Here is a 15,040-nt window from a genome sequence, read left to right as displayed (position 1 = left end):
TCCAGAATGAATTAAATTCGTATCTTGAGGTTCCACTGTACTGCATGTATATACCCATGGCGGGCCGTGCATTTCACACCTAGGCCTTCCCTGGTGTCCTTCCTGAATTAATCCCCCTCTATACCATCATTATGACGCCACCATGGGCATCGCTAGGCCATTTTCTACTCAGCCCTCCTAAAATTCTGCGATTCTCCATAAACTGTACACAAATTGGTGATCGCCTCAGTCCCCTTTGAATTTCATATGAAAACGGCGGCAGACTTCGGCTCTTCCCAGTCTTTCAGCGCGTTCTTTAATTCCGCGGACCGCGGCATCGCAGAGTGAGGATCAGAGGACAAGTGTGTGTGTATGTGTGTGTGTGTGTGTGTGTGTGTGTGTGTGTGTGTGATGGAAGACTCGTATTTGGCTTGTTCAGTACTCAAATGTTATACACATCTATGCAATACATTGGAATGCTGCAATAAGATTACCATCCTACCCTGTTAGTCAAACCTTTATTTTATTTCATTTATTTATTTTTTTTTTTACTATTATACCCTCATTGGGGGCTGATCCCCCCCTTAAATGAAAATTCTAGAATCATCCTTGGAAGCCACGGCAATAGATACTAATCAACCGTTAAATAACAAAGTAAATTAGTCTACAGTATTTCACACCTCACAAGGAATATTCCATTTTATTATGGTTACTTTTCTCAAAAAAGACATTCTTGATGCCGTATGCAGCAAACTGCAATCTCCGGAGGACACAGCATCCGAAATGAGACGCAGAGAATATATAAACAATGTATATGTGCGGTTCGCTGCCTCTGACTACTCCAATTATCCAATCAAAGGACGGGAATTGCTGATGTAATCATATGCCTGCTAGATGGCCCCTGTGACGCCAACTCGAAATCTGATTGGTTAATGTAACAATTTAATTGTCACTTATTTTAAGCTACAGGCGCCTGCACTATTGATTCTGAAGGCCTTAAGGCAGATTTCTTTCACCCTGGCAACACATGATGTCAGCCACTGGCTGAAATGTGATTGGATAAATACTCATCATAAATATACACTACTGGAAGCAGCGCAACCGAGAGAAAAGATATGAAATGTAGAGAATAGACTATTGGGAATAATTTAATACACATTCATGGAAAAATATATTAAATATATTAAAATGCAAGTCAGTGATTCAGATCACTGCTGTTTAGGCCAGCAGAGAAGGCCTTGCTGGCCTTGACGGCCAACACCACTGGTATATACAGAATATACATATAACATGAATTTTAGAGATAATGTTGTTGTTGCAAGTGGAGAAAAAGATGCTTTCTGTTTTGAAACTGCTACATTTTAAGAGAAGACATGTAATAGATGGAATTTATTCAAATATCTGAAAAATGATTGACATGAGAAAGAAGGATTTCTACATGTTTTAACTAGAATCAACAAATACCTCAGATTAACCAAATACAGCAGCGCAAATCACACCTGACTCCAGGAGCACTAAGAACACTACATTACACATTATGAGCCTTAAGCAGTCATTTCGATTTATTTGTCTTCAGGTATGAGATTCGGGACACTCACCTGGTAGAGGAGAGCGTTCTAGAGACCCTGAAAGTCAAGGCTGACTTCCTGACCTTCAAACCGCGGCCCTTCAACATGCGCGAGTTCTACGATCGAACCGGCCACGACATCAAGGACATGCTGCTCTCCTGCTACTACCGTGGGGACAAGTGCAGCGCTGAGGACTTTAAAGTGGTAAGTGGACATGTCTCAGCGTGTCTCTTGTTCTCGCTGTGTCTCTGCTTGGGTGCATGTGAGATATCTGAGGAGATTATTTTACCCACAGGAATTTTATTGATTAGTTGTCCACCTAAATGCAATACGGAAGACACACTCAGAGTTGGTGTCTTAGCGGTCTGTGGGTTGGATAAAGGCATGTGCTGGATTTACATTGTTTCTATTGTAACAAGTAAATTTCGGTATATTGTACAAATATATACCTAGTAAGTTCTGCATATGAACTCCACATTGGTAGTTATACAGCATCGCTCTGTACCCGGTCACGCATCACTACTGTTTGTGTTCACTTTCTTGGGTTTATCTAGGGATTTTTCAACTCTGATGATTCGAGACAGAACTCGAAGCTTGTTTAATTTGCATTTATGATGAATTAAAACTAAAGCGCCGTAGCCAAACTTTATTTGGGTTCTTCTGGAGTACACACTTGAGACTAAGTGATATTAGATAAGTTTATAAGAGCAAGATAGGGCATTAAAATTTGTTGGATATTTAAAAAGCCCCTGAAATTCATGGTTTCAAAAAGAAATGTAATATTTTTTGGTGTCACAGTTGGTACCATAAAGCCATGAATTCGATATAAGACGGCAATGAATATATACGGACACTGCACTCGGATTAACCGATGTATAGACACCCTCGACGAGTTCTGCTCTTGGGATCAATAGAAACAGTGTTCTATTTATGCAAGAGTGCCTGAAAGGCAATTCCAGCAACTGCTGGATTGAGAAGGTAAAAAAACATGGTCTTGGTACCATTTTTAGTGCAAAATAAAAATGCAGCACAGGACTACACAGCTTTAACAAACAGCTGTAACACAATTCCATTTTCTGTCTCGTTCTTTATTTTTAGGTCAGGATACAGTTTATAGACATCTAAAACGTGAAGCATTTGTAGTTTGATGAATGCACAAGCAGATCTCACGTGTTATTTTTAGGAAGAGGATACTATATAGCAATGGAATTGAAGTAAGTTTCACTGGATATCACATTTCTTATGAATATTGTAAATATTAAAAGCAATGTTGTTCATTGTCACTGATGAATATTTTAGCGCCCTAGATATAAAACAAATGGTGCAATTCTAAAGGCAACACCACAGTAGTGCATACTCATTAAATATAAATGCCCCCTACAGTCTTGCGCTGTTGTCAATTCTTACATGACATACGAAGTAGCACGCAAAACATTCCCCCGGAATCTGACAATGATGGGACGTTAAAGTGCTTTGTTCTCCACGAAAAACGAACTCCCGGAGAAGTGAAACAGAACCGGATCTCGCACCACGCCAATGCACCTGCACACACTGCATTATCAGTCGAGAGGCTTTTTTTTTAACCAGAAACAATGTGCTTATCGCTTCACATCCATCGTATTCCCCAGATCTCACCCCTTGCGACTTCTTTTTTGTTACTGAAATTAAAAATGAGACTGAAGTGGAAAAGATTAGCTGCTGTGGAATAAATTAAGGGAGAAAAAACAGCTTCATGGAATGGGAGACCTGCTGGGAAATGTGGATCATATAAACAGCAAAAGGATTAAAGGAGAAATGCTGTACAGTTTATAACAATAGTTTTTGTACACTGGTTTTTCTGTCATTTGTTAAAAACCGTGCTTTCCCTGTTGCTGGGGTGATGCCCCTGCACCCTGCATGTATCTTCATGGTACTTCCTTGTACTTTATCTGTTAATCCAAAAGGTTATTGAAAGTACAACAGTGATCCTTATCTAGATTAAATCATGCTACGTGTATACCTATAGCTCTAGGCGAAGGAGGCAAAATTAACAGACAAAAGATTTTCCCTTGAGGCTAGTTTTGTATAATTTTGTTTAAAAACAAAAAAAGCTAAATTCCCTTCACAGTGCAAAGCAATAATCCCTTTTAGAGTTTAGATTTTTTTGGGGGGGTGGGGGGGGGTATTTTTATTGTCCTGCTCCGAGGACATCCTGAGCCGTTAATTTGCTGTACTGTCACACCTACGTCATTTATTTTGGTCCTGGAAGGTCAGATGTAGTCACACTGTTATAGTTAAACCACCACGCATTGCTTTCTCAACCTCACACCTATCGTTGTTACTCTTTCTCTCTATGTCCTGTTATTGTCCTTGTGTGGGCATAAAGCTCACCATGTCATGCCTCCACATTGACGTGTGTGGATATTGCACGTGTCGCTGTACGTTATGCTGATGTTTCTGCAGGTTTGTGCTGATGGCAGATGGGAGGCTAACAGCTCAGCAGAGATCACTAATAACGTGTAAAAAGTCGCTCTGCGCTTCACATAAAAACACCCGGGCTCTACTCACATTTTTTGACACACACACACACACAAAGCATGCTTACACATCTTCATGCTTCATTTCTGTATATGTATCCAGCATATGTTCCATGTAATTTCATGTATGTTGCATTTTTGCAGCTCACCAGCATTTATGTGTAAGGCATTAATATGTAATGTGAAACCAAAAAAAAATAGAGCAGCAAATTGGCAAAATATTAGGCACTGTTTACTCCGTAACTTCTGACTGATATGTTTAACATCACAATAACAACACACTAATACATGCATTAACACTTAAATACTGACGAGTTAAAGCATGTACTAAACACAAACTAGTGAAGAGTTAACCTTAACTATGACGTGAATGCATGTGTGAATAACTGTCGTAAATATTAGTACGTGATTGTCAGCTCATGAACTGTTTAACATGCAGGGCTAAACTAAAACTAAATGCTTTAGGAGAAGGAACATAAACTAAATTGTTATATAAATCATATAGCACATTGGTAAGGAATAGTTACCAATTACACAGTCAGTTACACAGTATTCTGGCTCTTCTCACCTGTGCATGTGAAAATTGTATATAATATAATTTGCATGTTATAATATATGCATGTCAGTAGTATGTGGGGGAAAAAGGGTGGCTTAGTGATGGGCACATTTGCGTCACACCTCCGGTGTTGAGGGTTTGATTCCTACGTCTGTCCTATGTGTGGAGATTGCATGTTGTACTTGTGCTTCAGGGAACTCCAGGAAGTTCGGTTTCCTTTTCTAGTTCGAAAACATGTTTTGTAGGCTAACTGGGATATGTGTGTGTGTGTGATTGGTTGACACACCATCTAAGGTGTCCCCTTCCTTGTGCCATGAGTCTCCTGGGATAGGCTCCATGTCTATTTTGCTTGGTTTCGTCAAACTTTCTACATAATTCCTGATTACTCCGTGTCTTTTATAATCGCCAAGTAAAAAATCTTCAGACATTGTGCATCAGCTGATGTGTGTAGTGCATCGGGATTCAGGATTCAAAACGACTGCTGTGTGCTACATTATGTGTGTGTATGTGTGTGTGTCCATGTATCATAGTGTATCTGTGTACTCTTGCCACATCATATACAGTGCTTTATCTCAGTGGGTCTGCTTTGAACAGTAAGCAACAAACAGAGTCAAATTTGGGTTTAACTACATTTTAGTTGCAGCCGCAAGACGTAAAACTGATCCTCATGCTTATCGCTCACTCCACAGGAAAACAGTGACTGTGATGGTGCTCACTGCTCCGTGATAGCAAGAAATTAAAGGAAGGTTAAATGTAGATTGTGACGACGTACATGTGATGACTGCAGCGAGTTTAACATGTCACTATATACCAACCGTTGTACTACAAGCTAACACACACTGCAGTGAATAAAGCCTTTGTGACTTACTTTAATTTTCATGTATATTTGGGGGCAGAATCTTAAATATCATATATTAATTATTATTATTAGTTTAAGCCCGTATTATAAATCAATTCAAAATAAGGAAAAATATCAATTGTAGAAAAAATTCTATTTATGTACTAAAATTCTATTTATGTAATAAAACATAAAGTAAAATTTTTTGTCACCTACACAATGTTACACAGTGAGACATGCTTTTTATGACAGCCTGTTTATAAAAAATATATCAAAATCGAGTGAAGTTTAAAAAAATAGAATCAAAACGGAATTTACAAGTAAAATGAAATAAGATGAAACATTAAAATAGAACCTACAAGTAAAATAAAATAAGATAAAATATCAAAATAGAACTTTTCAAGTAAAATAAATAAGATAAAATATCAAAATAGTGTTTACAAGTAAAATAAATTAAGAAACTATCAAAGTAGAATTTTCAAGTAAAATTAATAAGATAAAAATAACAACATAGAATTTACAATTAATTCAAAACAAAATAAGATAAAGCATTAAAATAGAACTTACAAGTAAAATGAAATAAGATAAAATATCAAAATAGAATTTATGAGTAAAATGAAATAAGATAAACTATCAAAATAGAATTTTTCAAGTAAGATAAAAGATAAAAACATCAAAATAGAATTTACAAGTAAATCAGAATAAGATAAAGTATCAAAATAGAAATTTTCAAGTAAAATCAAACAAGATAAAATATCTAAATAGAATTTACAAGTAAATCAAAATAAGATAAAAAATATATCAAAATAGAATTTATTCAAGTAAAATTAAATAAGGTAAAATATCAAAATAGAATTGACAAGGAAAATAAAATAAAAAATATAGTAATAAAGGAATAAAATGCTGTACAATAAAGTGGGAAACTCTACAAGGTATGTATACAAAATATGGGAATATATGGCATGTGAAAACAGTGACTGATATTTTGATATGACTGAAATATAAATATAGTATTGAATAAAGTGCAAAATGTGTGCAAGGAGTGTGCAGTTATAGTGCATTTTGTGAAATGAGCTGTGCATAAAGTCCAAAGTAAAACTCAAATTAAATTTTATTTCACATACACAACCATACACAACATGTAGTGAAATGATTTGTACGACTGTCTGTATAAAAAATCGAGGATTCAATAAAGTATGAAAATGGAATTTAAAAGTAAAATAAAGTAAGATTAAATAATAATGGACCAAATAAACTGTGCATAAGTCCTCTTGAGGCAGTGGGTGTTCTGCTGCATGTCCAGAAGAGACCAAGCTCTAGGTGTTCTCCTGGTTGAGGGCCTGGATGGCCTGGGGGAAGAAGCTCCTCCTCATTCTCTCTGTATTTGCCTTCAAGGAGTGAAGTGCTTCCCTGACAGCAGCCGAGAGAAAGGTCCATTGTTCGGATGGCTGAGGTCTCCTTTTATGAAATATTCTGCAGGAAGTTTGAAACGTCAGGAGCTGATGGCAATATGGTGATCTGAATATGATGAGCACAAATCACACACACACACACACACACAAAAAAACATGATATAGCAATTTAGAAAATGCATAATGTGTGTAAGGGTTAACATATAGTGTCAATAATAAATAGAAAATGAAGCACATTATATTTGGGACACCTCTCCAAATCATTGTATTCAGGTGTTGTTTTTCAGGGGTTGGGTTTGGGCCCTTGGTTCCAGTGAAAGGAACTCTTAATGCTTCAGCTTACCAAGACATTTTGGACAATTTCTTTTGTGGGAACAGTTTGGGTTTGACCCCTTCCTGTTCCAACATGACTGCACATCAGTGCACAAAGCAAGGTCCATAAAGACATGGATGAGTGAGTTTGGTGTGGAGGAACTTGACTGGCCTGCACAGAGACCTGACCTCAACCTGATAGAACACCATTGGGATTCATTAGAGTGGAGACTGTGAGCCAGGCCTTCTCATCCAACATCAGTGTGTGACCTCACAAATGTGCTTTTAGAGGAATGGTCAAAAATTCCCATAAACACACTCCTAAACCTTGTGGAAAGCCTTCCCAGAAGAGTTGAAGCTGTTATAGCTGCAAAGGGTGGAACAACTCCATATTACTTTCATGTGCATGTAAAGGCAGATGTCCCAAAACTTTTGGCAATATAGTGTATTTCTAGTTGTACTCTCAGTGATTTTGACAAATAGACAGACAGACAAACAGATAGATAGATAGATAGATAGATAGATAGATAGATAGATAGATAGATAGATAGATAGATAGATAGATAGAGCAAAATACAGGTATTTAGCAATAAAATCCTTTTTAATATCAAAAACCAGAAGTGCAAATTGTGCAAATTAACAAGTGCAGATAAATATGTAATTATGTGCATCAATAAATAAAGCTATGTCAGGTAGTATGTGCATGGAAATTATGTGCAAGTGCAAGTATTTACAGCACATAATGTGTAAAGAAAAATCTAATTATATATTCGTACAACATGTGTGCATTAGGTACAATGTTCAACAGCCAACGTGCAAAATGACAAAATCTGTGGTATGAGTGACACACATTAGGGTTCATTAGTAATATAAAAAGTGTGTTATACAGGTAACTTCATTACATCTAGATCTTCATATTTCCATTCATAGATCACGTTGCACTCGTTCACATTTAATCACTTGGCAGACAATTGATTTACAGCGATATATACAGTCGAGACAGGACGCAATACAAGCATGCAGCTGAAGGTTGAGGGCCATGCTGAAGAACCAGGCAGCACAGAGTACCTCCAGCACTGAGGTAGCACAGCCCACGTATAGCGCGCATGGTTGCTGCTTGCTTCCAGCTCCCGTTTGTGCAGCCTTTGATCAATAGAAGATGGAAAGAACCTTGTTGGCTTTTTAACGTTTCACAGTGAGAAACAGTGCCAGTGTGTGGGAGCATTAGGGTGGGTGATGGATGATAGTGAGACCTGGAGATGGATATGTGATTGAGTGTGTGGGTGTGTTATGACAGATTGCATTATAGCCTAAAACTATGATCCACATGCATCCGTATGCATTCTCTCTCTCTCTCTCTCTCTCTCTCACACACACACACACACACACAAAAAATGCACAGATTTGTCAAGTCAACTCTTTACTCTATTTAGTCGTTCCAGTCATTGTTTTCCCGCAGACTCTTCCAGATGAAATTACAATGGGGGCTCGTTTATCACCCTTTTAGTAAAGTTGTGTGTTGTTAGTAGGTCACACTGAACAAAGATTTCCTGCCAGGTTTACCAAAGTTTCATTATCACTAACTTCACTTCATACTCAAATGCGCAAGTCGATATATATATATATGCCAATCATCCATATATAGTCATGGCTCAGCTGTTTTACATTTAGTCCCGCCCACAAAACTCCACAAAGAGAGGTGATAATGGCAAATTGACAACTGAATAACGAAAGAGCTGCCACAGAAACACACTAACTCTTAATCCTTTTACAGGCTGCCATTAGTTTTGTCTGTATAGAATAGCTTAGTCTTATTTGTCTACGTTTATAGATTTCTTTCGAATTTGATTGCTTTCAAACGATTGGGCTTCACAGAATTGTCATTAAAGGTATGCTTAATAAAAAAAGTCATTTAGACTAGACATGTATGAAAATTGTATTTGAAAAACAGCAACAAAAAAGAACCAATAGTATAGATGCGCTTCATGTTATTGAGGCTTCTTGTGTGTAAACACAAGCTTTCAGGAAGTCTTATAGGATTGTGTTATACTAGATTTTCATGAATGCAAAATTTCTTGCTTTTATCTGATAAATGAATCCCAGTGTCTTCAGTAAAAAAAAAATTGTCCATGGTCCTTGCTCCTATCCTCAGTTTAAAAGAAAGTTGACAAAATCTAGTCTATTTTTTCCCCCTCTCGATTTAATTTCACCTGATCAGAGAATTTTTAGACAATTGGCTGGCATGGAGCTGAGTCTCTCTCTTCACCGGTCTTTAGATGTTTCATTCTGACTGATGCGATAGCTTTGGCAGACAATTCATTTACCAGGGTTCAGCATCTCTCAAAGATCAAACCATGACAAATCTCTTGAGGCCATTTGATTCAGCTTTTCTTCCAAGACAAAACCGCTAGGTTTTTCTAATATAGAAAAGAGATATGTTTCCAGATATATTGTCTCCCTTTGTGTTTCGGTGAAGATCTCGCAAGGGGTTTCCTATAAATGCCTGGTTGCAAGTGCACAAAAAGCAATGGAACTCCAGAACTGCTGTATTTCTTGTGAGTTACAGGTTTCTACTTAAATAAGTAGCTTAGCACAAAGACAACCTACTGAAGAATTTTTGGAGGTGTAATATGGTTTTCATGTGCAGAGCTATACCCTCCATGATCTTCCCAGCTGATCTACTGGATTTTTATATATTCAGGATTGTATCAGCTAAAGTAAAGGATATGCAGGCTTGCAAAAAATGCAACCTTTAGATTTGAGCATCCAAACTAACGTTTAAACAGCTATGAGTATTGATCTCTGACCCAAATACCCACTCTTTACAACCGTGGTGAGCAGAAAAGCATCTCAGAACACCCAACACATTGACACTTAAGTCACAAAAAAGCATTAATTCCACTTTATTTGCCACATACATGTTTCTTACTTATCCATTCATCCAGTTGTCTAACCCTGCTCTGATCAGGTCAAATTTTTTTGGCAAAGATTTTGCCAAATTTTGTTATAATGAAGCATGGAGTGAGGACCATTGACCATTTTTACTAAAATAATTGGGTCTTATTTATCAGAAAAACAAATGTACCTGTAGATCAGTCACAAGAGCATTTTAACAAGAAATTTATGAAAATCCTGAAAAACTGCATCTGTAAAATTTCCTGAGAGCTCAAACTCAGTAAAGTGAACAATGAAGAACAATAAGAAAAACAAGAGAAAATAGATTCGAATAAAAGATATAATAATAGGAAATAGATTAGAATAAAATATAGAAAAGACAGAATATAGTCCATCCATTTTCTATACCAAATTTATTCCTAATTAGGGTCACAGGGATCTGCTGGAGACTATCCCAGCACACATTGGGTAAAAGGCAGGGGTACACCCAGGACAGGTCACCAGTCCATCATATAGACAGACAACCATACACACTCACTCCTATGGGCAATTTAGAATTACCAGTCAACCTAATGTACATGTTTTTGGACTGTGGGAGGAAACCAGAGTACCCGGAGTAAACCCACGCAGGCAGAACATGCAAACTCCACACAGAAAGGCCCCTGCCTGTTCGAACCCAGGACCTTCCTGCTGTGAGGTAACGGTGCTAACCACTAAGCCACCATGCTGCCCATAGAATGTAGTAAAATCAGATAAACATAGCAAGGCCCCCAATCCCTCCTGCTCCAGAGTTGCTGCATCATGGCTGACCCTGTGCTCTTACCCCAACCCTCCAAGGATGGGATATGTGAAGAAAGAATTTCACTGTGCAGTAATGTATATGTGACAAATAAAAGCTACTTACTAACTTAATAATATTATAAATGCATAGTAAAATGTAGGAGGCTCTGGAGGATGTATTGAGTATAAATATAAAAATTAGTGTAATTTATACGGAATTATACAGAGTGCATAAAGTGTTCTATAGTGCAAACTTTTTATTTTTTTTTAAACTCGATAACCCTGCTTTCTTTAACTTTATATTTTTTTAAACTTGTTTTGCATCAGTGTGTGAGGTAGGAATGTGCACACTCTCTCAAGTGTCCTCAATCAGCAGCCGGCTTGCCTAAAGGAAGAAACCCCTCCTGTTTTTCTCCATGTTAGTCCTCAGGATCTGCTCTGACAAATCTCAGTTTCTGCTCGCCAGAATTTGACATCTTTTATCGACCCAAACCTGTCATGTACAACAGGTCAGGCTGGTGGTGGTGGTGGTGTAATGATGTGTGGAATGTGTATTGTGTACATGCCGGGCCATTTAATACCAATTGTGCATTGTTTGAATGGCGCAGACTATCTGAATAATCGTTGTTGATCACGTCCATCTCATTACGGCCACAACTTATCCATTTCATAATGGCTAATTGCAGCACGATAATGCACCGTGCTACAAAGAACAAGACGGCTTAAATTGGTTTCATAAACATGACAATGAATTTATGTACTTCGTCGGACTTCCCAATCACCAGATACAGACGAAGAGTCCAGGAACTGTAATAGCTGGTGAGTGTAGTACACAACGTTTCCAGAGAACCAGGATGTCTGGGACAAATGTTCTTCATCAGCTGTGTAGGAAGGGAAACCTGGTGAATATATACTGTTTAAAAAATCCGTAAAACTATATTTGACTTTTGCCTTGACTATATTTGACTAACTGCACTTGGATCTATTTATAGCTGGTTTTTTTTATTCATATGAAGAAAAATTCAATCATAAATATAAATGATTCAAGTCCACAGCTAGTGCAGCTCCAAGGTGCTGGAGTCAATACTAATGACTAAGGAAGGTGCTAGAAAGATATAACAAAGCATCATTTAAATAAAAGGATCCTTTTTGCAAAAAGAACACTGAAAAACAGACTAGCTAAATTCAGCAAATCATTTTAAATAGGTCTGGATTTTTGTGTGAGATTAATATATACATTTACGTAATAATTTTTTTTTAAAAAAGGCGCAATTTATCCGTTCATTTTTAATTAGAATTGTTTTTTTGTGCAATAATATGAAACGCTTCATATTCTAAATCCCAAATTCTCGTTGGTGCTGTTGTCCAGCATGGGGTCCAGGGCGTGAGCTAGTAATACACACAAGACAGGATGTCTCTCTCTCTCTCACACACACACACACCCTCATGCGCATTAAACAGTCCAATCACTAGCATTGTTTGGGAGGTGTGACCAAAGCATAGAACCGACAGGAAACCCATATGGACAGAAGAGGAAAAATCTCAGGATTCTCATCAGACCCTGGAGACAGTAATGCTACCTTCTTTGGCACTATGCCACCCTTTTACCCTTGTTTTCCGAAAGATTTGGTTGTCTGAGTTTTATGTGGATTAAGGAGAACACGAATGCAGTGGGGAATTTGTCATGCATTGTTTGAGAAATCTTAGATAGGGCAACTGGATCTTGAAGTAATTAACAACTAATTAAAAACTAATCAAGAGAAGGTAAAAAAACAAAAATTTGATTATTAAAATAGTTGGCAGTTCATTTCATTGCTGATTAGCCGGAATGTGTTTTGAAGCACGGTGGCATTATGTCACTTGATTTAGACTAAAATGTTACATGTTACATGACATTACGTTATAACAGACTCCTCTAAAGACTGGGAAGCCTTTATATTACACTATGCTGTTGGCCTCACGTGTTGTCATGACATTTTGTAATCATTTGTTTGTGGGAATGTCCTTGGTTTAGCCACGCTTCTTAACCGCTGTGCATTAAGGTGTCTTGCTTTATCTAGTTTGCTGGCTGTATTTATGGTCATGTTTATCTATCTTTTATGGCCTGAAAACATAATCATGCCATACTTTGGCCAAAATACGTTCATTTTTATGACAACTACAGTACTTGAGTGCAAAATTGATTAAACATGGTCTCAAATAAATGACAAATATACTAGATGAATGTTTTCTCACTTCAGACTGTACCATGAAGCATGTGCAGTACTGGGCAGTAAGGCAAACTGAGCTGATTCACTGATTCCAAAACTTTGGAGTCGATTCTGCACAAAAAAATGAATCGACTCACGTGTCAAGGGCGTAGCTCAATCAGCGGGTTCATCAGGGCACTGATCAGGGAGTCGGCCATTTTAAAGCTGTCTTTCTCTCTCTCAAAATCCTTCCAGAGCACTGGAATATGCTCACTAAAAAAATCCCACAGTGCACCACAAAAATCATGGAGCATCGACGCTCATTATGTTTCCTTACCTGAAATGACGTCATATTTTTTGAAGCAGCTCAAAATTCTGGACGAACTTGTTGTGTCCAGACTCGTTATCGTTGTTGTGGCTCTCAAATGATCACTTATATTGGCGATTTGTCAACTTTAGTTGGCGATCTGTGTAGATATGGTTTGAGTCTAATGACGTTTAAGTGTTTAATGAGTTTAAAAAAATCAACAAGCTAACCTACAATCCTACTTGAAGAACGATAATGAAATTATCATGCACTTTAAGCAACATAAATAGTCATGCAAAATTACATATCTGTCTTGTCAGTTGTCGATAGCTGCCAGTGGTGACACTTTATAATGTAGTCATATCAAATGAGTCATTGAAATAAATAAAAATAAAAATTGAGTCATCAGTGTCCCACTGTATACTGAGTCAGGGTGCTTACCGGTGCCCATGCTTGTGTACACAATATACTGATTCACCACCTAGGGAGCTAGCCAGAGGATATTCAGTTTATTTTGAATTTGACTGATTGGAATTGAACAAAACACAGCTTGTACTGCAGGTATGCTGTGACTGATGATGTCTGATGAACGTCACTAATATTATATAGCAGTTTAGTGCCCTGATATTTAATTAAGCTCAGTTACCCAGTATTAGTTCACTGCTATGCTTTTAGTTCCACGCCTAGAAACAAAGACATCATCGGAAACCTTAGAAACTGGTTCCTTGGCAGCATACCAATTAGCTCGGGTACCACGTCATTATCTCACTGCGTCTCTGTTGATGTAGAAGACACTAAAAACGATCTCTAACAAGATCAGTCACCGGATCAGTCATAATCCCGCTGACTTTACTGTTCCACAAGCTCGTATCTTCAATGCTAGCACCTGCCCTAGCGTATAGGCAGTAGAAGCTGTTCAGTGATTAGCATGAAACTTTTGATCTCATGAAGGTCTGATTCACAGTCCTAACATGCAGGAGAAATTAATCCTCATTAATATTAATAAATAAGATGACTAAGCATAGAGAGGGCTAGGTATCCTGCAGGGTATCATAAAAAATCGAAATTACAGAGACGCCATGATTTGAGATTCATGACCTGTGTTTAATTAAAAAGACTCACAGCAAGTTGATGGCTTGCTCGCAGTTATAAATACAGATGACAACAGGCATCGTGACAAAAAAATAAAAAATAAAAATGACCTGCTGTTCTGTGTTTTTTTATCAGGACGCTGTGTCCAAAATCATTTCGTTTGAGATACAATTCCAGTCTTTAAAGCGTCTACTGAAGTGTTTTTCATTCTGCACACCCGCCTCACTGAAACGACAAAGGTGGAGAAGATAGCAGTGGAAGGTAATACACACAATAACAGCCTAATTTGTGCGCTGAGTAAATGATCTTAACTGCAAACTTGTGAATGGTACATTGTCAAAGGAAACCAGAGTGTGAGAAAAGAAAAGTGATGTGTCTATAATTATACATAATTCTTTTTGGGTTTTTTTTTTTTTTTTGTGTGCTAAAAATAGGGAATTATTTTTAACGCTTTAGTTTCAATACAGTTGAACCTCAGCCCCTGACAATTTGCGGGTTTTGATGTTTCCTTGTTATAATAAGCCAGTGATATAAATGGTAGGTATGTGGGATGTGCTCTTTAGGGATGTGTATTTGTGAGCTAAATTTAGCAAGGG

At 37.6% G+C, this 15,040-nt stretch overlaps 1 protein-coding gene across 1 annotated transcript in view; it reads left to right on the top strand.

Annotated features, from left to right (window-relative positions):
* The window catches only part of asic1b (acid-sensing (proton-gated) ion channel 1b), a 319,202-nt gene that overhangs the window by 35,032 nt on the left and 269,130 nt on the right, over positions 1-15,040 (top strand). The window contains exon 2 of the mRNA XM_058373993.1: positions 1,556-1,751. Within this exon, the coding sequence (XP_058229976.1) occupies positions 1,556-1,751 (196 nt within the window). The remainder of the gene's footprint in view (positions 1-1,555; positions 1,752-15,040) is intronic.

Source organism: Hemibagrus wyckioides, linkage group LG21 (assembly GCF_019097595.1).
Source record: "Hemibagrus wyckioides isolate EC202008001 linkage group LG21, SWU_Hwy_1.0, whole genome shotgun sequence".
NCBI lineage: Eukaryota > Metazoa > Chordata > Actinopteri > Siluriformes > Bagridae > Hemibagrus > Hemibagrus wyckioides.
This window is presented reverse-complemented; position numbering and strand designations above follow the sequence as displayed.